At 28.2% G+C, this 24,566-nt stretch overlaps 1 protein-coding gene across 1 annotated transcript in view; it reads left to right on the plus strand.

The window, feature by feature from the left end:
* The window catches only part of LOC108771561 (uncharacterized), a 43,551-nt gene extending 23,791 nt beyond the window's left edge, over positions 1-19,760 (plus strand). The window contains exons 7-9 of the mRNA XM_018536880.1: positions 10,962-11,147; positions 14,406-14,490; positions 18,981-19,760. Of these exons, the coding sequence (XP_018392382.1) occupies positions 10,962-11,147; positions 14,406-14,490; positions 18,981-19,050 (341 nt within the window). The 3' untranslated portion in view covers positions 19,051-19,760. The remainder of the gene's footprint in view (positions 1-10,961; positions 11,148-14,405; positions 14,491-18,980) is intronic.
* The last annotated feature ends 4,806 nt before the right edge of the window (positions 19,761-24,566 follow it).

Raw genomic sequence — 24,566 nt, forward strand, 5'->3', positions numbered from 1 at the left:
AAGTAATCGATAATCATTTGTTTTTCTACATAATAAACGTTCATAGATAATTAATGATATAGATAATTAATATCGTTCTTAGATAATTAATGGATATTAGTTTCCAATAAGAAAAACAAATTGAAATTAATGGGGCCAAATAAAAATTGATATTCGTATTTCAAATAAAATATTCATTTTATTAAATTATTGTATTATATTCTAAATGTGATATCTCTTATTTTATTGTTATAAAATTTTGAATTTTATTATAATATTTTGCACTTTATAATCTAGCATCACATTCACTGAAGTTCATATTGCACTTTACCCTTTTCATCGCGGCTCTCCTTGTAATAACTAACTTAAGCCCTTTACATCGAAGGATAATGACGACCATCAATATCGAATTGTTTGTTTGTCTCGATAGCAAATTCTATCCGCAATGGAATGCAAAATCCTGTTGATTGGGATAAAATCGATTAGAGTGCCATTTCCTACTCGGAAAAAGTTGCACAAAGGAAATTAGTTAGTTTGCGCGAGCAGTGGCAGAATTAAATTTCGCCCCGTCGTGAAGACGACGACGTTTGTTTGCCTGGCTGACATTAAATTATATGTTGATTCAGCGAGATGTACACTCCACCGCGAAGCAACCAACCGCGCATCACGAAGAACGGTTTTCCGTAAAAAGTCCAGAACTCAAGATTATATTTCTGAAATTAAAACTGACTTTTTAGTCAGTTTAAATCAGCTTTAATATATCTAATAAGTTACGTTCGAGCAGTTTTGCCTAGAAATTCTCTCTCTTTATGTTCAAACTTGATAAATGAGAAGATCTAATAACAAGTTTAACAGATTAAATTTATAAAGAATATCTGACGTAACTCCAGCTTTCTTTTCGTCAAAGAATATTTCGCGTACAAAATATTTCTATACATTGCTCATATAACTACTAATATTAAATTAATGATTGATTAAACTTGTATAATTTTCAATTAAACATCCATTAATTTCGTTCGTCTTTGGCCTATTTAACATATATTGTTACATTGTTATATAAAATAATGTAATAGTGTTGGCTACATGTGGCTCCAGTAGTATTCAAAAATATTGTTTATAAATTATACTGTTTTAAGTCATAACTATAAATATAATTATTTCTCCCGAGTGGGGATAATTTTCTGATAACCGTAGTCGACCTTGTGTTCCATTCTTTCTGCACGTGGTTTACGTGACTGACGTAACGTACTAACGGCCGCATCTCGTATGTGCTCCGGATTTCTCCCTTCCTTTTCAAAGCGGACACTTCATGTAATTCAATAACGCAGCCCGACGTAAGTGTGTTATGACTACACTATAATTTTGTCATACTATATACAATTATACGAAAACTACAAAGTGTCCTCTGATTTAGCATTTATTCTAAATTGCTCCCCTTTGGTAAGGAGTAATTATTTATCATTTATACACATCATCACACAGTAAAAACATTTCGTATTTGTGTTGGAAACGGTTTATTATTTGAGTGTTAATTTAACATAATATGATTATATTACTTAAATAGTTTTTGTTAAATTGATATTCAACATTTTTAATGTTAAAATAATATAATTTATAGTTTATGATCAAATAACATAAAAATATTATGTTTTAAATCGTAAATTCTAAGATGAATGAATAAAATATGTGTTAATTTAACATATATTACAAATGTTAATTTTACTGAAAAAAGTATACTTTCACAATTTGTTCATATTGTTATCTTCTTTGAATTAATTTTTTTAAGTAAGATTTATGTTCAAAAATACTCATCGTGTGTTAAATTAATTGTATAATATGTAACATTTGTGTGGATCATTTGGTAAAATGTGTTAAATCTAACACAAATTTTCTAATGATGCAGTAATTTTATGAAAATATTTATTCTTCTTTTCTTCATTTCAACGGCAAAAAGCAATTATGTTAACTATCATAGCTGTTTGACGAAAAAAAAAAAACGTAAAAAAGTCTTTTTTTACAAATTGAATAAATTACTAAAATTGTTATGGAACAATTTTTTGAAAGAAAAAAACGCGTTCGTATTCAGCGAAACAATTATTTAAAATGACTATTCTTGTTCCAATATTTGAAAAAATATAATTTTTTGTCAAACAGTGTATTCATTAGTCTTATTCCAAAAATTTGAGTAAGATTTTTCTGTAATACATTTAAAAATAATACAAAAAATATTTAATAGCGATTTAAATAAAAAATTATTTCAATAAGAAGTAAATGTTTTTAAAAAATGATTAATATAAAATGAAAAAATTTTCATTTATACTATAAAATTATATTGTTAAAATAAATATTGAACTTATTGAGCAATTTCACACAACATTAATTTTTATACCAAATAAATTTTCAATTCCAGTCACTTTTTCCAGAGACTACAAACAAACCTTGTACATATTTAACTATGCACTTTGTTCTATCAAACGTGATATGCGAAGAAATAGTTTCATCCATATCGGAATAGACTTCCGTTTTCAAAAGTTCGCTGCGCTTGCTCTAAAATTAATTCTTTCCGAGGAAGGATGACGTAATTCCAAATGGCGCTCGCATTGAAATTGCTCAGCTTGTCCAATTATACTACAGCACTTGGACTTTGGACTGTCACGGAATTATTACAACAAAACACGAGGATATTATCCCACGAATTTATGCTAGTTAAAAAAACGCGAATGACAAATATTTTCAGTTTCAAATTCATGTTTTTACACATTTAACAGAACTTAATAATTTCAAAAATTTGCTTAAATTAACTTTTTCAGTATCATGTATTATTAATTTAAAATATAAATATTTTGTTTTTTTTTCTTTTAATTTTGATCACTTTTTTAAATCTTAACGTATTTTAAATAAATTAATTTTTTTAAATTTGAAATTAAATATATATATTGTATTATTTTTAAATGAAATTTTACTTGACTCTTACATCGCCCTTTCTATTTGTATTAATTATTGTTATACTAAGAGTCCTTGAATATTTTCATCTTATTTAAATTTATTTGTTCAATAAATTTAGAAGACTTTTTTAGATGAATTTGACTAGTAACTTTGTTACTAGTGACTTTAAACTATCTTAAAATACGTATTTATGTTTACTGTACTAATATTTAGAAACAATTTACGGAATTTCTTCCGCATTTTATGCACCAATATATGCAGAATACTTTCTCTCTTACAAAAATGGAACTGAAGAGATGATCTCTTTGCCTCAAAATAAGATTCTGATTTATATATAACTTCTGTTATATTTATATTATTAATATTTGTAGATAAATATGTATCAAATAAATTTATTAAGTATCTGTGTTGATTTCTTGAATTGAAACAAAAGTGCATAGTGCTATAAATTTTAAAATTCAAGCAGTTGTAACTTCGTTAAAATTGAAAGAAATTTGAATTTTAAAATGGTTAAAGCTCGAAATCTCTATTTTCGAAAATAGAGGATTGTTAAACTCGTGAGATGTGTATTATAAACAATGGGATTTAAACCACTCGTAGCAAATCCGTACTGAAAATTTCAGACGCGTAGATTCTCCGTAATCGTTCCTCGAAACAATTCTGGATCGCGTTAGAAGCAAGGTCCCTAGTCCCTCCCGATTAATTCTTGGCTATTCGGGGATTAACTGCATTACAGGGCAACCTAGAATTGGCGGCGATTGAATGGCAGGCAAGGATAGCCCGGCAGTATTAAAAAGCGTTTCAGAGCGTTTCAGTTGCGATACGACACGCGATTTGTTTTGTCTTTCTCGTATTTGAGAAAACAATTCGAGATACCTACTTTTTAATAAAAAAAAGAAAAAGAATCATTGTTCTGAAAATTTATCCTCTTTTTCGTTGATTGAAATAAAGTGTTGTTTGTAATTGTATATAAAATTTAGAACACTAAAATCTATTTTTCAAAATATCAACATGGCATTGGAAACAATATATTTCCATATCTGTGTGTATAAATATATATATATAGGTTTGAATTTATTTAAAAGATAAAATTTTTATCTAAAAGTAGTTAGAAAATAACATCTACTGTTTTATATTTACATTTTTATCGAGAAAATTTATAGAACGTCATGCGTTCATCAGTTTATTTCGGATGAGAAAAATGTTGCTATTACGCAGCCAATTCATTTAAAGATCATACATAATATCCATTCGGCAGTAATCATCTTAATCCACCGCAATTTATCAGTTCTCATTCAGAATCTGCTATTACTCATCCGGGCAATTCCGTGCTTCATCTCGTGAGAGAGAGACGTCGCCGAAACATAATAAACCGTTTTGATCTTTATTGTGACGAGTAGTCGTACGCTCTATTCACTTCGCTCCAATTTAATGATGCAGCATGATAAGCTCTATTATCGTTCACGTGCTTATCGAGCGATCTGAAGAAATCGCTTGTATTAGCATCGTGATCGACGCCTGCTCTACACATAGAATGTGCGAAAAAAACAGAGTGCATCGAGTTCGCCGATACCAAATGACCCATGGCAAATCAGCGAGTTCCATCGAAATCTTCCTACATTAAGTCGCGATAACGCATCGTACGATGATTCCCTCTCCTGTGAGCTTTCGCTGAACAAACGCTTCTGAGTTATTATTGGCATACATGGCCCCTTTAATCTCTTCTTTCCTTTTTTCATTTACGATCATACGATGGAAATTACTCGAAGAAATCATATGATTGTCGCGTGAGCATTTACATCACGTGCTAAGCTTGATAACCGAAAACGTAAACTTCCGCGAGAGGCATATTGATTACATTAATTATTCTGAAAATAATCCACTTGACCTGAGTGACTATCTTTAGGAAGAAAACACGAGATTTATCACGAGATTTTTATCTCATTATACATATGTTGCAAATGAATATTTCCGAATATATAGTTAAACGTACATGTGTATTATAATGTACAATACATACCATATATATAAATTATTTGTTGCATTTATATGTAAATACATTTCTAATTTTATTGGAAATATTGATTTTCGTTTCAAGTATAATAAAATATATATATATATTATATGTAAATATATTTTTGATTTTATTTGAATATTGATTTTCATGTAAAGTGTGATTAAAATTAGTACATGTTACTAATAAATAGTTTCGAATTTATGATTAAATATAAAATGTAGATTAAATGCTTTGTATTATATGTAAATACATACATTTTTTTTTTAATACGTATATAATTTTCTTTAAATATAATTAAATTAAAGTTTAAATTAGATCTTTTCTAAATCATACGCATTTTTTTTATGTTTCGGAAATAATGCAAATGTTTTTAAATAATTATGTGAACTAGATTTTAAATGTCTTTAAAAGGAAAGACTTTTTCTAGAAACCATTTCAGTTTTTAAGAGAAAAGTTTATATATAACGTTTATCGCAAAACATCAATATCTGATGATTGAATAATTTAATTTCATTAAAAGTTTAACTTATTTTTTGCTCTGTCACGTTGGACGAACTTAAAATTGCCACAAACTAATTAAAATCGCAGTTACAGAAACGATAAAGTATGTCCGTTACAAATTTAATTTAAATAGTTAATTGTGAAGAGAATTAGATTTTTTTATATTAAATATTCAAACAAAGAAAATTTAAATACAATACAATTGCAATACTACACAACTTCAAAATGTGGTTTTTTGGATTTATATGATTCTGCTTGGGCAACGGGTTTCGTGCTAATTAACAGTAATGTAAAAAGCAACTAATTGGTTTGCTCTACAAATGAAATTCATTTAACGAGAAAATACAGATAATATTAAGTAATATAAGAAACACGAATAATCTGTATAATACTTGAAAATTGTGAACAATTCTTACAAATTTTACACGAATAATTTATTTTTTTTAACTTAATTATTTAATGTCTTAAGAAGTAAAACGAGAGTTATAAGATTATTATTATAATAAATATTCAATTTCATACATCCGTTTATAATTCTTCATCTAATGAAAAATAATTATATAAGCTATTTACGGTCAAGTTAGATCTTGGGGATGCTTCTAATATAATTTTCGTGTGAATTTATATACTACGTATGTTCAAAATACAATAAAATGTTATTCAAGATGTAAAAATTTAAAGTAGGTATATTATATAAAAAGATATTTTACGTTTCTAAATTGGATGCCTTGAATTATTAAAAAAATATATAAATGCAATGAAATTTTTGCAAAGCTAATATTATTTTTCATAAATGTGTTTTGCGCTTCCTCGAAAATTATCTTCTCTTGTCGAGGCACACCGGTCGCGTTATAATTACGTTGTAATTCAACGTTCGTTTACGCTTGGATAAACACTCTTCGTATGTACACTCTTCGTAATGTACACGGTGTCTTCAAACGATCTGCATGTATAGGTAATCGTTTAGCTGAATTGAAAACACTATATTGGGCAAACTAATTTTCGTGCAATTGGGACTGAAAGTAAATGACGTGTTACTGTTGCGCAAAACTTCGTGATAAAAGATAAAACATAATTGACAAAACTGTTCAATTATAATGCAAAATATACTTTACTTTAATAGAGAAAATTGCTTTTCAAAATTTAGAATTATAATGTTGTACACACAGTATTCAAAGTGTAAAAAAGTTTGATAAATAATGGATCTCTTTCGACACGCTTGTTACAGAAAAATTATCCTCAAATTAATGACAATGCAGTTTTATTCTATATCCTGGGACACTGTGTAAGTGGCAGTACATGTACTATTTATAGTTATCACGGAGCGTTTGCTCACGAGTAGCACAGTAGCCGAAGAAAGCGCCGTTTCTTCGTCGAGTGAAAATTAGTTTCAAGGGAGAAGTAAGAGCAAGGTTTCCCAGGAAACGTCTTTTGGTAAACGCAATCGCGCCTCGGTAAATATTAGCATGATTCGGTAGAATCGTCAGTTTCGCATTAGAAGTTTGGACCAGCTGTGTCGGAAAAGTTGTTACGGAAGTTGAAGTTTGGGTGAAAGGAGAATAGCACACGCTTCATAAATCTTGCATAGAGAAAATGGAGCAAAATAGAATAAAATTGTGAGCTATATTTTTATGAACAAAATAATGATCAGTAATACGAGCTAATTAAGAAGAATAAAAATAGTTCATATATAATTATTTTTATGCAAATTATAATGGAGTATGAAAAAACGAACCTATGAGACCACACAGTTACGATAAAAAATTAAATATTCGGTTCGAACAAACAAAGTTTGATATTTCGTTCTAATAGTTTCTTTAAAAAGTTGTTCTTAGATAAAATTCATATTATACCAATTGATTCACAGTTGTCAATTGTGAGTTATCAGAATTGACGTAAAATTCTCAAGTATATCTCAAGTAATAACAAATCTGTGATAAAAACAAGTTGTTTGTTTATTCTCTTGTACTTGACGAAATTGTTCCTGTTGCTATCAAAAATTAACATTCCTTCAGTAGTGAATCGTAATAAACTACAACAAAAGATAAAAGCTCTTTTTATCGCGTTTATATAGCTTCATTGCCTTATTATCGCCTAAATGCGTAACGCTTTTAAAATACGTTATCGAAGCGTGGTTTGTGCAAACGCTTTGTTCACTATTCCGAATATTAAAGGAACGGAGCGATTTCGCGATTTTTTTCTTTCTGGTGGCGATGACGGCGAGAAGGCTAAAATTTCGCGTGTAATTCGCAATTTCCCGGGGAACGAGAAAGGAGGATATAATTCGCGGAGTGTGTTTCACGGTAACGGTAACACGACGTGTTAATGTTAGGAAAAAAGCATTTTGCCCGGGGGTGCTTTTTTGCGACTCCCAGGGATAACGATAGTCGCGTGTTGTCGTAAATGTGTTTTATGGGCGGTTGTTACGGATGTGGGTCGGCATCTCTCGCGAGAGCGCGTCCCTCGAGAGATCGACGGAAAAACTAGTGCTCCGGAATCGGGAGACCTAACGGTATGTATTCGCGAGTACGAGTTATCGGCACGCTAATTCGCGGATTCCTACAGAATTATCTCGAGAAACTGCGATCCTGTTTAATTCGTCGGAGTTAAGCAGAGGAAAGCCGTCGGGGTTTCCGTTTAATAATATTAGGTTTAGCAGATTGCTAAGCCGTGACAAGCATATGTCAGATAAAGTACGCGGAACATTGTACGAGTACGTATTCCGAGAAGAGATACAGAAGCTTTAGAACTCGTATTGAGTGTATATTTTCTCAAGGGGATCTAATGACACAAATGTAGGTAACTGTTTTAATTTAAAGTTGCATTTCCTGATAATTTTGTTTAATATTTTTAGAATTAGAATCAAATCAGTCTGTCTCCCTTTTGCATTAAAATAATATATATCGTTATAACATATAAAATATAATATATATAAAAGTGGAGAGTATAAATATATGATACGACTTTGAGTGATCAATAAATGGAACAAACAAATTATATTTTATGTATGACAACGCAAGCGATGAATTATCGTGTACAGTTGAGTATTTATGTTTTCTATGTAATTGGTAAATCCAAATATATTTTCAAATATTGAAAATAAACAAGAATATTAAACACAAGATGTGTCACATATAATTTTAAAATTAGATTGTAATTAAAAATGTATCATTCTTACACAATTTTCTGTATTTTTCTAAATTTATTAAATTAAAAGAGACTAAAAATATTTAAAAAATTAATTCTAATAAAAAAATTCATATATTCCGACTGTAAATCTCATACACGTTCCAACTGTAAATCTCTATAAATCGCATATCGATAATATTTTGTAATTAAGATAAACGTAGAATACGAATGATAGAATGTTCAAGTTTAAAAATAGTTTAATTAGGTAAAAAGATCAATTCTTTCGCTATTATATATCACATTCTTTGTGAAAAAATACTATTGGATTAATAAAAAGCGATTGAAACAGGCAGTTCATTTTACGAATACAATATTCAATTTGAATTGTTTTCCAATAATTTCCAATAGATTTTTTGTGAGTCAGATCGTATTTTCCCATAAAGGATATGTACGATGCATAATCCGTTTAAATAACAGATTTATAATAATGACATGCAACGAGATGCATCATGCATACAACAATGCATTAAAATTTAAAACTTTAATACTTTTGCATGCATTTTAAATATACAGTGTAACAAATAAAATGTTAATTTTAACTTAAAGACATTGAGTGGATTTTTTGAGACATGCAGAAATGTTAACAGTAACACAAAAATGTGTAAATTTTAACATGCTTGCATGTCTCAGAAAATTCACTCAATGTCTTTGAGTTAAAATTAACATTTTATTTTTTACAGTGTATATTTATTCTTAAATATGTTTTAAAAAATACAATTGTGTCGATATTTAAGATGCATTATAAAAAAATATTTTATTTGAATAAAAAAGAAAAAAGAAATAGAATAATTTTTTAGAAGAGATAATTTTTTGCTCTTTCGTTTTTACGATTGTTACACGAACATACGTTTAATAAGACAAATAAAGAATTAAGTTAAATGTCTCTTAGTTTATCGGATAAAGCAACGTATACTGATACAGCAATTGTTGCAAAGAGAGATCAAGGTGCTCGAATGCGATTCGAGAATGACAACGTTCTACTTCCCCCGCAGAAACCGCGACCCTATCGATCTGTTAATAAAACACTCCTACGCAGGCCAATCGCTTATTCCTCCCCTTGACCGTAGGGAGAATCGTCAAGATCGATACACGAGGTTACCAAAGCTTTTTGGCGAATTGCCCGATTAGCTTTTTTTTATCAACTATTGTTTCGAGATATCGATACTAGAGAATTTGTTACCCTGCAGCGCAAATCCGGATTACATTGTGCATACATTATCCCCAAAGTTATCGACAACATCGGTCGCGATTGTAAAATTTACATTGCACTGGGAGATTATTCGATAAAATGTAAAACTTTGTTTACTCACTTTTGCATTCGTTATCTTCTGTTGCACATATTAAAATACAGTAATCGTAAAGCAAACAAAAAGCTACAGACAGAATAATATTTGAGATTATGAAATTAAAGAAGAGATTAAATCTATAAAATTTTAGGAATATTGTGCACTGATAAAATTTTTGTTTGAAAATAAACGAATAAAAAAAATTCTGATCATATCTCAACCAGAATTCTAGTTATCTCAACTGGAATTATGATAAAGTCAATCAAAAAATTTTAACTTGTCTATTTTCAACCAGAATTTCAATTCATGTTACTCTAAACTCTTGTAGAAGACATAGCGGTATTCAGTCTGTTCTTATTTCATAAGATTGTCTTAAGTAATGTCTTTAAGATTTTAATATGATCCTCTGATTGGCTCATAACATCTAATTGTATTATACTTTAGACGATCTTAAAGAACCAACTATGAATACCGGCCATAGATTATTATTTATGTTATATGTTAAGATATTCTCACTCCAACCTTGGAGTTGGGTATTAATCAAAATAGCCTTGACCAAAATATATTAGACACTTATACTTTTTTCATTCATCTATGAATTCTTTTACCTGCATTGTTATCTATTGGTTACCGGCATTATAAATAAACGTTTCGTGAAACAAAAGATAATTTACAGATACTATAAATTAATTTTTGAGCTAAAACTTTAAATAATAATTTACAAAATGCCTAATGTTTTTAGCCAAAGTTATATAACAGAAATTTCTAACTGCTAGATCTTAATTCAATCTGGATATTTGAAATAGAAAATATATAATAATATATATTTTTTAAATTTATATATATTATATAACTCAAAATGTCGAAATAAAAATAACAAAAGTTCAAATATTATCGTGATGAAATTTGCTTAAAATTTTTATGAAGAATTCGACGAAACTATAAAGTACTACATTTTCTAAGCAAAGAAATTTTCGAGGAGTCTTATTTTGTCGATTTCACGATCGATTGCTACATCTCCGGAACTTTAATTCTGTTCACAGCCACGTCAGCGGTGATAGTAAAGTCGGAAAACGAGCACCATCATCTAGCGAGTATCTCCGGGGATAACATCCTTGGGACGGGGGTGAGAATAGGACGTGGCGAGGACGCAGTCGCAAGTGGTAGCGTCAGCCCCGTTATGGATTCGGCGCAATCGGCCATGATGAAGCAAGCAGACTACGTCGTAGGTCAGTGAACTAAATTCTTTCTCTTACGAATATGGCGACAATTTCTCCGACTCAATAGTAAAGCAATCGGCTTTAGTCAACAACGATTGAATACTTCGATAATCACAGATCGTTATCGTGTTATCGGTATCTGTGTTGTCAAAGCAATGAGTGTTCCGTGAATTGACGTCCATGAATTTAGATTCGCACATGAAAATGAAGGCTTCCACCAGTTCTACAAAATATTTGGTGATGTAATTGCAAAGAAATTTTTTCGAAAAAGATACAATTTTCTAAATATATTTCATTATTCATGTTTGAAGAATAGAACCGAAGAATATTATTAAGAATATGTACAAGCTACATATCAAAATATCATCCAAAATAAAAATATTTCATAGATTGCTGTATTCCGAGTATTTGTGTCAACATTTAAGCACAATTCTTTCTCTCTTATTGATTTACAAAATTATTCAACTCTTGTGTTGGTATTGTTTATATAAAATCGTTTTGTAGTAGTTATTTCCAAATTTGATAAAGTCGTAGCATTACGAATAAAATCAAATTTTTTAAACATATTAATAAAATTCTAATAAATATTTGTGCACAAGTTTATTTAAATTTATTTATATTTAAAAGTTGTTTACCTGAAACTGCAAAATATGGTCATTTCTTTGCAAAAGGCATAATGAACTAAATTATTTTTGTTTTTTGCAGTTATAAAGCGTATTTTGCATTATATTGAATCAATAATATGTTCAAAAAGTTCTGGATTAAAATTTTTATTTTGTTCATGATTATGATTTCAGTCAACCATATTTCACGTGCAAATAAGTTAATGACATGAGTTACAATATATACATTTTGACAACATCAGAAACATTATTTTTATCACAGAAATAATTAAGATCAGTAGATATTATAATAAAATAAAATAAAGTGCAAAGATTATCTAATCATAAATTATATCTAATCATGATATAAGTGCAAGATTCCTTTATTAATTTAAAGCGCTTGAATATAAGCTCCTAAAGGCTATTAATTTAGAGCAATTAATTTTAAGAAGCTCAGTAGCTGATACCAATGATACGATAAGCGATGTTCTCAAACATGATTACGAAATAGTTCACAGTCACCCTCAGTAATATTTGCACAATTTTATCAATAAAAAATTTCTAACTACATATATTTAGATTGAAATCAGAGTGCGGTTGCACTCGATTTAATCTGAAGCTTATGTCATTATTTACTATATGTGTGTCGTGTTTTTGAGAATAGAAGAATTAAAAAGATGATAAAAAAATTATATATATACATATATTGCAGTTACGAATTAACTTCCAAGAAGACTTATGTTGATTCTATTAATCTCAATGCACAAATAAGCTATGCATATTAATGATTTTTTGCAAAAATGTTATACTATTTATAATGTTCTTATAACTTTATGCAGATGCGTCAATATTGCTCAGTAAAACTACATACATATCTTTTAATTAACATATATTATATTTTATTATTTTAAATTTTATTAATAATTAAATTATATTAATAATTACGTTTTTACTTAGTCATTTTATGAATAAATATATCTTATATTGGTGGATAGAGAACTTCTCCTTGTTTTTGCTTTCGATTTGTAATAATATTAACTAGTCTTATCTGCAGAATTAATAAATAAAATGTTATATATTTCTTTTTTTACCATCTTTTCAAAAATTGAATTTAAAAAATAAACGATATAATAAATTCAAAAATCATTCACACATAAAATATACATAAAAAGAACAACTATTAAGAGCATAAAAAGAAACTCGATCGAGAAGATTAATATTCAAAAAATGAGATAGTGTTTGTATTTCCTAAATGCAATATAGGCACGAATATACTCTTTTCAGGAAGTTATTTTTAAATTTCGAAGAAATATACTCGACAACGTACTAAATTATTTTGTTCCAACAATAGGTATTGATTTACAGTGGTTTCACTTAACATATCGTTTGTGAGACGTAAGCGCTATGTATAGTAATGCTAATGATAAAAAATATCAAATTATAATGTAAACGTGCGAACATACAGGAAGTTAGAAACTTCATGCGTGTAAAAAGAAATTTCAATCATTCATCCTAGCGTCCAAAGTTCAGTATGCCACAGTTGATGGCGCTCGGCGAAAGATGACGTGAGATTGAAGCGGATATAGAACCGTACGATCAGTCTTGCTGTTTCAAATTTTCATTCTCTCTCTCTCTCTCTCTCTCTCGCGATACATGTTCTATTATCATATTGAGATAATTTCATTATTATATTACCAATGAAATATTAATATTGTTTTAACATAAGATTTATTATTATTTCGAAACGGTTCGTATTATCTCGAATATTTTAACGCAACTAATTTGTGTGAGTGACGTATATGTGTATTAAAAAGATTATTTTAAAATTGCAAATTATTATTATAAAATAATGCTATATTATAGCAGAATCAATGTTTTCTTGAATAAAAATTTCCCTTTTGAATTTTTTCTAAAACGATAATTTCGACTTTATCTGGCTAATAATTTTTTACTCTAATTTATAAAAAAAAGTAAAATTTTCATCATTATATCAGGTGTTAGATTTCGTTACCTATCTTGTACTAATACTCGACAATGATTAAAATTTTACGATTTTTTTTAAATTAAAATACAAAATGTCACTGGCCGGAAACTTTTGCACACGCCACAGTATATAAATTACTTAGATTTCACTTTTTTTATTTTTATTGCAATGCAAAGTATAAAGAAGAAACGGTCTAAATGAAACGGTAATAAGATTTTTTTATAAAATAAATTTCTAGTTTACAATGTTAATACAATATAAAAGTAAAATATATAAAATAATATAAAAATAATATTTGTATAAGATGCTACAGTCAATATACAATATTATAATTTATACGATTAAAATTCGAATTAATAATTCTTTAAAATTTTTTCATCATAAAATTTTCTTTGAAATGAATGATTCATACCATCAATATGAATGTTTAATATTAATATTTTATTATTCGAACCGTAAATATGTATATGAAAAACAAAAATGAATAGTAATTTTTCATATTAATTTATCTATACGATCGTCAAGCAAACAATAATTTTATTAGTTCATAGAATATTGACAGCAATTTGTGATGTGAGAGGTTCTGAACGCGAGCGATCAAAGTGTATCACTAAATCGAATCAACACGATGACACAGCACGATAGCCAATCGATATTAATCAAATCTACATTATATTACAGATGTTGTGCTGCCAACGGTCCTAATTGCTTTGCTGTTCGTCGGCAATGCGATCATCGTTTATATCATCTTCCAGTTTAGAAAGAGGTAAGTGAACTCATTCATTGTATTTTACGTTGAAGTATTTGCTACATATACCTATATAGAAAAGTGTTACTTGAAGACTTCATTTTTAAATACCATAAAAATGGTAGAAATTGATACTGAATTTAGATATCAAGTTTATAAGAAAAATAATAATAGATTAAAATTTATTGCTATTACATTTGTTATTACAAACTCAAATTTTTATGTAAAGGTACAAAAAATGATTTCTTTTAAAGCAACTTAAATGTAGCCTTTTTTTAAAAAAGAAATTATCTTTCACTTTTAATTTTTTTTATATGTTTTTATGTATATTTATAATATAGTATTTTGTATATGTTTAACAATTTTCACCTATTTCCTAAACAGTAAAATAAAACATGGTTTCAAAACTCACCGGTCAGATGCGCAGCAGCAGAGTTATAATAATCTGTAAAATAGAATACGTTTCAATTATAACACTGCTTTAAAATAATTAATATTAAAAAAAAACAATTATTACACGCTTCGAATTTTTTATTTCCGACTCTTTTAAACAAATATTTACCAAAATAATTATGTAATTCCACAAAAAGATTTTTTTGGGGGTTTATAAAAATTTTTTTTAATTTGTTTAAAAATAAACACTTCAGATAATACACATGTTTAAAAGACATCATAAAGACACTACATATAAAGATGTCTTTTATGAGTTGTGTAAGAATCTAATTGTAATGTAAATATTCTAACTATAATTATAAATCTAAAAAATATTCGAAATACAGACATTTCTAAATATTGAATCTTATTTCTAACATCTTGAATATATTATCTCAAGATAATGTAGCATTTATTTTATATGCATTTTATTATGTGAAAAACTGAAACACTTTATTATAATATTTATAGAAATTGAACAAACAAGTAAGAAATAACATTGAGATTCAAATAAAAGCATTTACTAAATTAATAAATAATTTAAATCAGTAAAGTAAATATATAAATTAATCAATTAAATGAAAATAAATTAAATATAGATTGTTTACCCAACGGTTGCTCTGCCGTTGCCCGGTGCCTCCCTGGGCCTCTACCTCTTCTCTTTTCCGTTCGTTGCACTTCTCCATCATATAACACAACAGGAGCAACTCAGGAAAATATGATCCCTTTGATCACGCGCCTACTAATTATACACGCAGACACTGCAATATTTAACAATGTTTTATTTTATTTTATTTTACGTTATTTTTTCGTAACATTCGAACGATATTTTGCTACTCATATAATCCTTCGCGTACACTTTTCGTGTTTAGAAATAAAATTGTACACCCTTTTATAATTAGAACGAATAAATACGAAATTAAGAAACAAAAAACGAAATACACACCTATATTATGTACTGCAAACGTGGCGACTGCTGTTCTTTGTCCCGTCTTATAAAAATTTAATGCTGAAAAATAATGATTAATTACTTATTTTGAATAATAAAAACACTTGTTCAGTACTTTTAACTAATTTATTTTCAGTATTAAAATGAATTTCGGTTAGGTAATCACGGATTGCAATTATGGTTTTGCTTACAATTATTATCTAAATACTAAAATTAAACGCGACTCGACTGTCTCTTACGCGGCATTCCTTCAACTTTCATCCGAAAAATTCGAATGCGGTGCAACTTCACTCCGATGCGATGGTGCCGCGCGAAAAATGACGCGACTGTTGACTTATTTAGGTTAGAAATTAATCGGAGTATAAAAAAAATCGATCGAAAGTATCCGGATTCGGCGTTTCGCGTGAAAACGTGCTGGAAAACCTCCAAATTCCATGAAATGCGCACATATTATAAGTATTCTCTAAAACTTTCAGAGTCAACTCACCCTTAAAGAGAGAGACTGAAAACTGTAGATTTTCTTAAGACTGGCTCAATTTTCGTTCTTTACAGCGAGATCTCACTCCAAAACATTAGAGACTATTAATAAACGATGTCAACGTACCTTCATATATACATGTATCAGCTCGATCATCGCTATCCACTACACTACACACAGTATACACTACTCCACTTACACTCGCGTAACCGTTACTACTCCGTATTTTTGGCGCGAAATGACAAGTCAGTTCGTAGTCCGCCGAAAGATTCAAATTAAGCGCGCTACGATACGCGTTTGAAACTGGATAGAGGAAATAATTAATCAGCTTGCATTCAGTAGAAAAAGTAACTTTGCAATTATTATAAGATTCTTTAGTATGATTTATTGATGTTTAATATGACTTATTAATGTTTAATTTAAAGAATTCATTGATGTTTAATATGATTTATTAATATTTAATGATGAAATATTTAATATTGATTTACATATATTCACATCCAATGAGGAGAATTAAAAACATGAATCGTTGTTAAGGAATTTTACAACGATTGTGCAACAATTGCAAAACTTATACTTTTTCTACTAAAAAATGCTGATATATTTACAAAGCGGAGGGGAGGATTTAAACTTTTTGAAATTTTATCGAACGATTCCTTTGTCTTATTCATTATTCTTTCTGTTCTTTTTATTTATTTTTAATTATCAATGACAATAATTAACGTTTTTCATGTAGGAAGCTTTTCTACATCCTTTTTCGAATTCTTTTTAAAATTTTTTAACGTTTATCGACGACGTTTATCATAATCCTCGCTTTGAGATCAAACAAAGCGATGATATGCGAAGTCGTAACGTTACTTGCTCGAGAGAATTTCACTACATGAATGATAACATGAATGATAAGATCAAGATGCATTGATAACCGCTCGCCAGATGTTGCAATACAAGTAAACACTCGCCGCATGCCGGTCAACATCACCCAATGTAAACATCACATTTAACATAAGAAATATCATTCTGTTGCTAAGAAAAATAATTATTTAATTTAGTTTCTTTCTTCTAAATAACGGGTTATTTTTAATAAAGAATAATTTCTTGATAATAATAATTTTAAAATATATTTATTACAAGGTTTAGAAACATTCATTGTTATATACGCAAAATAAGAATTTATCCTCTTTCAAAAAATATTATAAGATTGATCGAAGAAGATACTTTAATAAACAAATTGAATTCGTTTTAATCTAATAATCTCGAAGTATTAACTGACTAGAATTCAAAATATATTTTTGAATAAATTTGATACTTGTAATAAACTTGTGATAGATTTGCGAAAATACATAAACCTTGAAGTACTTAAAACAAATAATTTTTTATTATTTAGGTATAGTATTTTGTTATGTGTAATTGTATTTGAAGAATTGACCAATTCTAGTCGAATATTCTCCTCATATTCGACTTTGATTGGTCTTACAACTATAACTCATAAGTTACAATTACACTTACACAATTGTAAACTGAGCTTAACAAAAGCTGATTCTCTTGATACTACAAATGCTTTGAAGCATTTTTTGATTAGACAATTAGTAAAATTCTTTCTTCCGATTGGTCATTATTAATCATTAGTTTTAATTCAAAAATTTATTTATGACATATTTGTTGTAACACATATCTTTATAGCAATTTGTGTACCACAGCTTCAATATGAACTAATGCAGTTGCGCGTTTAATCTGATTTATAATATTTTTGGCCTTACAAGGCTTTATGTAGACGTACATTTGATTTTTTGCGTGGAAGCAAGGAAGAAAGTTCTAATACAAGTCTAGTGCGAGAATAAAAAAACAAATTTAAAATTCATAACCGCTCGCGACCGACAGTAAACATGCCGTACACTACAAACAAGAAATACATATACACACGCCAAAAACACCTCACCGCGTCGCGCAAACACGCTCAGCGCAGAATCAACGTACACTACACCGATAATCCGCGTCTCACGGCAATACATTCATATAAATATGTACGTTTGGAATTAATTTCGACGAACGAATGATGTTCTCAACGCCGCATTAATTTGTATTAACATTAAAATACATTTTGAGAGTTTAAAAGAGAACTTTGTCTGAACGCTAATTCGCTACGATCAGATTCACATAAATGTGCAGATTGTCCTAAAATACACGTATTATGTGCTTTATTGGCTGTACGAGAGCGCAATGCATGCATGCAAATTTTCCACCGACACATAAAAATAGTCGGCTTAATGAGGAAAAAAGAAAAAATAAAGTTACAACCGGAATATATTACGATTTTAAATTTCTAATATCTCTGGGAATTATACGAAATTTATTCTTTAGATATATATCAGACAATCGTGACTAATGAATAAAACATTAATTTTTCATGATTAACTGCAAAAATGTTAAAGATTTCACAAAAATCTGAGGAATTTATAAAATATTTAACACGTAGAATTATTAAAAAAGATTTTAACGCACTTATTCCTTTATTATTTCCAACATTGCGTCGCTTTAATTTTTATTATAATATTGTATTACAAGATATTGAAAGGAAAAATTTAATTGAACGAAATATAACGCCATGAAAGACAATGCGTATAAACAGGTCTTTTGTTTTCTTTGTTTCAGAAAACTCTCACCCACTAATCAGGGAGAAGAAATGGCCCTTCGGGATCCACCTGACGTACCCAATGTGTGATTCTAAGGGTCCGGACTAATCATGCACGTGGCCACCGGTACCGACGAAAATAAGTCATTGATGTCCACGTAGAGATTGGGAGCCATCGCGAAAACGCTGCAGGATCGATCCCCCGAAGACTTCAAAGTTTTCGCGATGATATTATGCAATTAATTGGAAAGCTGCGCCCAAAAACGCGAAGAGATATGCATCTATTCGCAACATTCGAAGTCGTGTGCGTGCATTCTGTCGTGCACATTGCGCAGAACGTGGCTCTCGAATTCCGAGATTTGTCTCTCATATATCCGCATTAATCTGAAGAAATAACATTTGGACGACGTTACGCTGGACACTAAAAATGCGTGAAGAATATAGATTCAAAACTATATATTTTTTCTCGCACCTTTACTGCTAAGCGTATCCGATTGATTATCATTTTACGTTGACAACGTTGAACATACTGTATTTATCAGAATTGACTTTAAGAAATAATGTTCGAAAATTGCTGCGTGCTTAGAACAAATTACGCTATCAAAATAAGACCCAGTGTCTCATAAAAGCATTTTAAGTATAAATGGACTACGTTGGTTCGACGCCATATTATTCGCTTATTATGTCTTACATACGTATATTTACGGTTACTCTGTATTATAATGTAAGGAAATAATATATTCTATACTTCGTCCACACAAGATTGTAGATAAGTTAAAAATAAATCAACGTTTTCGTAATAGCGTTGTCAAAATTTTTATTTTAAACCTTGTTTCCAATAGGCCAATTTTTAAGAAATCACCCTTATACCATCACTCGTATAAATCTTTAAAGATCTTAAAAAAAGGAAAAAGGAATATTAAATGGTGTTAGCTGAGGATGACTCCAAAGTGAGTCGAAACATTCTAAATCCATTCTAATAATCCATTCTATTTCCATTCTTTTAATGGAATAAAGTAGTAATTTGAAGAAATTCACTTCTTATTATTTTGCGTACCAACAACAATGCTGTACTCTCATTTGCCCACAATCATTGGAATTCATATATTAAAAAAAGAAATACTTCTCTGTCGAATTGTTATTATTCTGATTTTTAATTTGATTTTATTATATTTTCTATTCAATAATTATTTCATTATTCCCACGTAACAGCCATACAAATTTTGCGTCACATGGAAATTAAAATAAAGTTAAAAATTTGAAGCTTTAAATTTCTTTGTAGGATCCTTTTAAATCCTGAAGGAAAAGTATCCTTTGAAGGATATACTTTTCTCGACTGCGACGATGTCTTATTAATGCAATTTGTGGGTCGTTATTCTATATATTATTCTTGATTCTTTTACGCCATGACGGAATTAAAGAATTTGGAGAAAGAAATTTTTTTATGAAGCTGTTGACTTCCTTTTTCGTTATAGAATCACAGACAAACAAAGAATTGATTAACACGCTCATCAATGATAAATACATTTTATCAAAGTTTTAAAAACATAATTTAAATCATTTAAAACATGCGTCATTGATGTTTTTAACATGTTTTGAACATTTTCTTTCTTTTATAATACTGTTTAAGCATGTATGAAGTATTTAAAAAACACATTATTTATTAAAAAGAAAACATTTTTTTGTCAATTCAATGTTTTTATGACTTGTTATCTAATAGCATCTGACAAATTCTGCTAACAACTGGCAATACTCGCAGAAATATACGTTATACGATTTTGCATCATTGCCTCCAAACATGAAATATCACTTTGTAAAAACAAATGAAGAATAATCGTAATTCAAAAGAAACCAAAGAAATTTCTACAATAAAATTTGAAAATAGATCCTTTATCACAATTCTTGGCTAGAAAAATGTTACAAGTTGGCATTACACCTCATATTTTAGAATGTTACAAGTATCTTAAGAAAATCTACGTCAATATATTGAATGCAGAGCATCACTAATACATTAAAAATAATCCAAATAAAGCGATGGGATATTTTCTGTGAAACCACACTATCTTCTGCAAATTTAGAATGCTAATGATTATTACATCTAGCATATTTTAATAGCAATTCAAGCAACTTTAGAAGTGCGCTAATTTATTCAGCAAATACAAAAAGCGGTTTCGCATTGAACTGAAGAGTTATGTACATATAACTTTGCATTAGTTAATATTAAACTAATTTTTTATTGCAACAATTTCTTTATTATAATAATAGTTAAGTACAGGACTTTTAATTTAAAAATAATTATGTAATACAAAAGGACTAATAAGAGTCTCATAAATATAAAAACACCTTATCAAATATTCAAATAAAAGTACTGAGATACTACAATCAAAAAATAAACTTTACTAAAGTGTTTCTATTTATCAGGCTCTTATTGGTCCTAATTTGTATTACATAATTGTTATTTCTTCATTATATCCTAAATCCTGTTATGTGATAATTATTAATACATAGTGATGTAAGATATATAGATACATGTATCTAGTTATTGTACCTAAATACTTTTTATGTATCTGTGTATGTAGCTAGTTACATTTTTTAACTCTGTAATGTAACTGTAACCAGTTATATTTTACTTTGTATCTTATCAAAATAATATTTTAGATACATTTTAAGAGGCACTCAACTAATCACGTGGTCTAAGCAGAAATTAATCCAGCCAATGGCTTGAAAATAATGTTCTAATAGATAATAAAAAATTTTCTTTATCTATATATGTACTATGCAATTATTAAAATATTTAAGTGATAAATCTAAGAAGTTAAAATCTTTGCATAATTATAATATAATTCTTGAAATATTTAAATTGTACAATTCTCTACCTTCTTCGACACCAGTAGAACGTTCTTTTAGTGAGAGCTTTGGAGGATAAATTCATCAAAAGTAAATAGTTTTGTTGATAAACATTTTGAAATGTTACTTATGCTGAAGAAAAAAAACAAAGATATTTGAAATAGAATTATGTATCTGTACAAGTATCTAAATTTATTTCTAAAATAAATGTTGTTATAACTTGTATTATGAGACATTAAACACTAATCATACGGAAGGTAAAGAAACGATGTAAAGAAACAATTGTAAAAACTATTAATAAAAAGTCATACATACTCATGATCCTTGTCGGATTATATGTAAATATTGATATATATGTTTTGAAATCGTCTAACTGCCGGATTATGTTATACATGTACATATATGTACAACTAGGACAACAAAAAATATGATCTATAAAATAGAAAAATATAAAATAGTGTTCTCTCTAAAAAAATAAACTGTACTCTGAAAGATTGCGCCGTACATATATAAAAGTTTTTTAAATATTAAAATTAAATATTACTTAAAATTACGACATGGAATAAATTTTAATATATATTGTATTTCCATTGCCTTACTTTTATATTTATTACTTAGTTTTATGGCATTAAAAATTAGATTAAATTACACAGAACCGTGTAAATATATAATTAAGACATGTGTTTAATGTCCTAATTATTTTGGGTACACTAAGTGGTTAAAACACCACTGAAATTTTCGAACAAAAAGATTTTCCTTATTTAATCGTAAAATATTTTTAAGTATATTGTAAATAATTAAGATAAAAATATCGTGCAAGAAAATATTATAGACGTGTCGAGAATACTATGTTAAGGATTAGGTTTATTCAAAAAATGTCCAACATACAGAATGAATTAATTTGTGAGTATAAGGTAAAAAAGTGTGACGCAAGCCTCCTTCCTGGCTTATAAAAGAAATTAATGAAGATTCTTATTCTAATATTTGTTTATTAGGAAATTATAATAGTCAAATATTTTTAATTTATATAAATTTATTAATTATTTAAAAATATATACAATACATAAGGAATCGTACATATTTTATGTATTGTTTTTCTATTTAATGTATCGTTTTTGGCTATTTTTATATCACGGCTTTACATTATTTATTATAATTGTTATTTTTATTAAGGAGCACGCAGCTATGTATTATATATATACTTAATGTATTTCATAATACTGTAGGTACAATAATTCTACCTTTTTAATTATCGTTCACTCATGTGCTAATTTTCAAGTACATATCGAAGTGTCGTCTAACTTAATAAGTCAATCTAAAGAAAATATTTCTAAAATTACGAATAGACAAGTTGTAACAATATCTAATATAATATATTACATAGTCATATAGAATAGATTTGTAGAATAAAAATACAACGAATAGAGCATAGTTGGCGCATAACGAAATACTGTATAACGGCGATGTTATGTGTCGAAAAATCCATTATTTGACGAAGATATTAGATACGATTTTAATAAAAACAATACAACAAGCGCACCGTGCGTCTAATCATGCCCTCCCCCCCAGCCGCATCATCGTACATCGTGTCATGTATAAAAGATTCACGCAGGATTGCGTAAAAAACAAAATTTTTTTGAAGAACAAAATAATGTGTTTTTTGACAAGTTTTTAATGCTTTATATGCACTTTAAATAATATTATAAAAAAGCAACATTATCATGTTTTAAACACGTTAAAACATATTAAAAGCATCTATATTAAGTATGCTTTAAATGGTTTAAACCATGATTTTTACTAATCCTATTGTTTCACTCGCGTTTACAATTATAGTATAGTATAGATCACACGGCATAAGAAAAGTCTATCTGTGTATTTAACAAAGTTATTATTTTTACTACTTTTTAAAGACCACGGCACACATACATCTATGATTTCTATAAATAGGTAGACATTATCTGTATTTTATACTTGATTCTTTACTTTATAATTTTCCTTTTTGATATTTTCACAATTAAAGGTGTTTAGTCGAGTAGTAAATATGTTACCAATTAAGCAATACATCAAATAATAACTTATCATTAGTTACAACTATAGTATACCTAATACTAAATAACTATTTTTATAGAAAATAATTCAAACATCACATGCATTCAGTTAATTCACGAATTGTCAAAATGTAATAATTAATACACGAAAAGTATTAGAAAAACGATAAAATTAGGAACATATACGGACATATTTTTATATACTTAAAAATTAGTTATTAACTTATTTAACTAATATTTATCATAATTGTAATTATAAAAATCATATGTAATTCTATTATCATTATTATAATGATATATAATATTGTAATGATTAATATGTGATAAATGATATTAATATAATTATTGATTAATTAAAATGTTTAACCTTTAGGAAAAAGTACTTCAATAAACTAATTAAATATTCAGTAATTGATGATATGGCACCAGTTACTAGTGAGTATATTGATGCACTTTTTCTTAATGAAATTATCGCATATTTTCTTAGCAAAAAAATGTAATTGTTTTAAAAGAAATCTATAATTATAATTTAATTGATTGATTTATATTATTTATATCTATTGAACGTTATTTCAGATTCTTTTTCCTAATAGTAAAGTATACTATTCGTATTATTCGATGCCCACCCCTAATTTTACTAGTACCTCAACAATTATAATTTCGCCATTATGAAAGGCCATGATAAGAGGAAATGTAATGCCCGACAAAATT

This window comes from Cyphomyrmex costatus, unplaced genomic scaffold, assembly GCF_001594065.2.
Source record: "Cyphomyrmex costatus isolate MS0001 unplaced genomic scaffold, Ccosl1.0 scaffold160, whole genome shotgun sequence".
Taxonomy (NCBI): domain Eukaryota; kingdom Metazoa; phylum Arthropoda; class Insecta; order Hymenoptera; family Formicidae; genus Cyphomyrmex; species Cyphomyrmex costatus.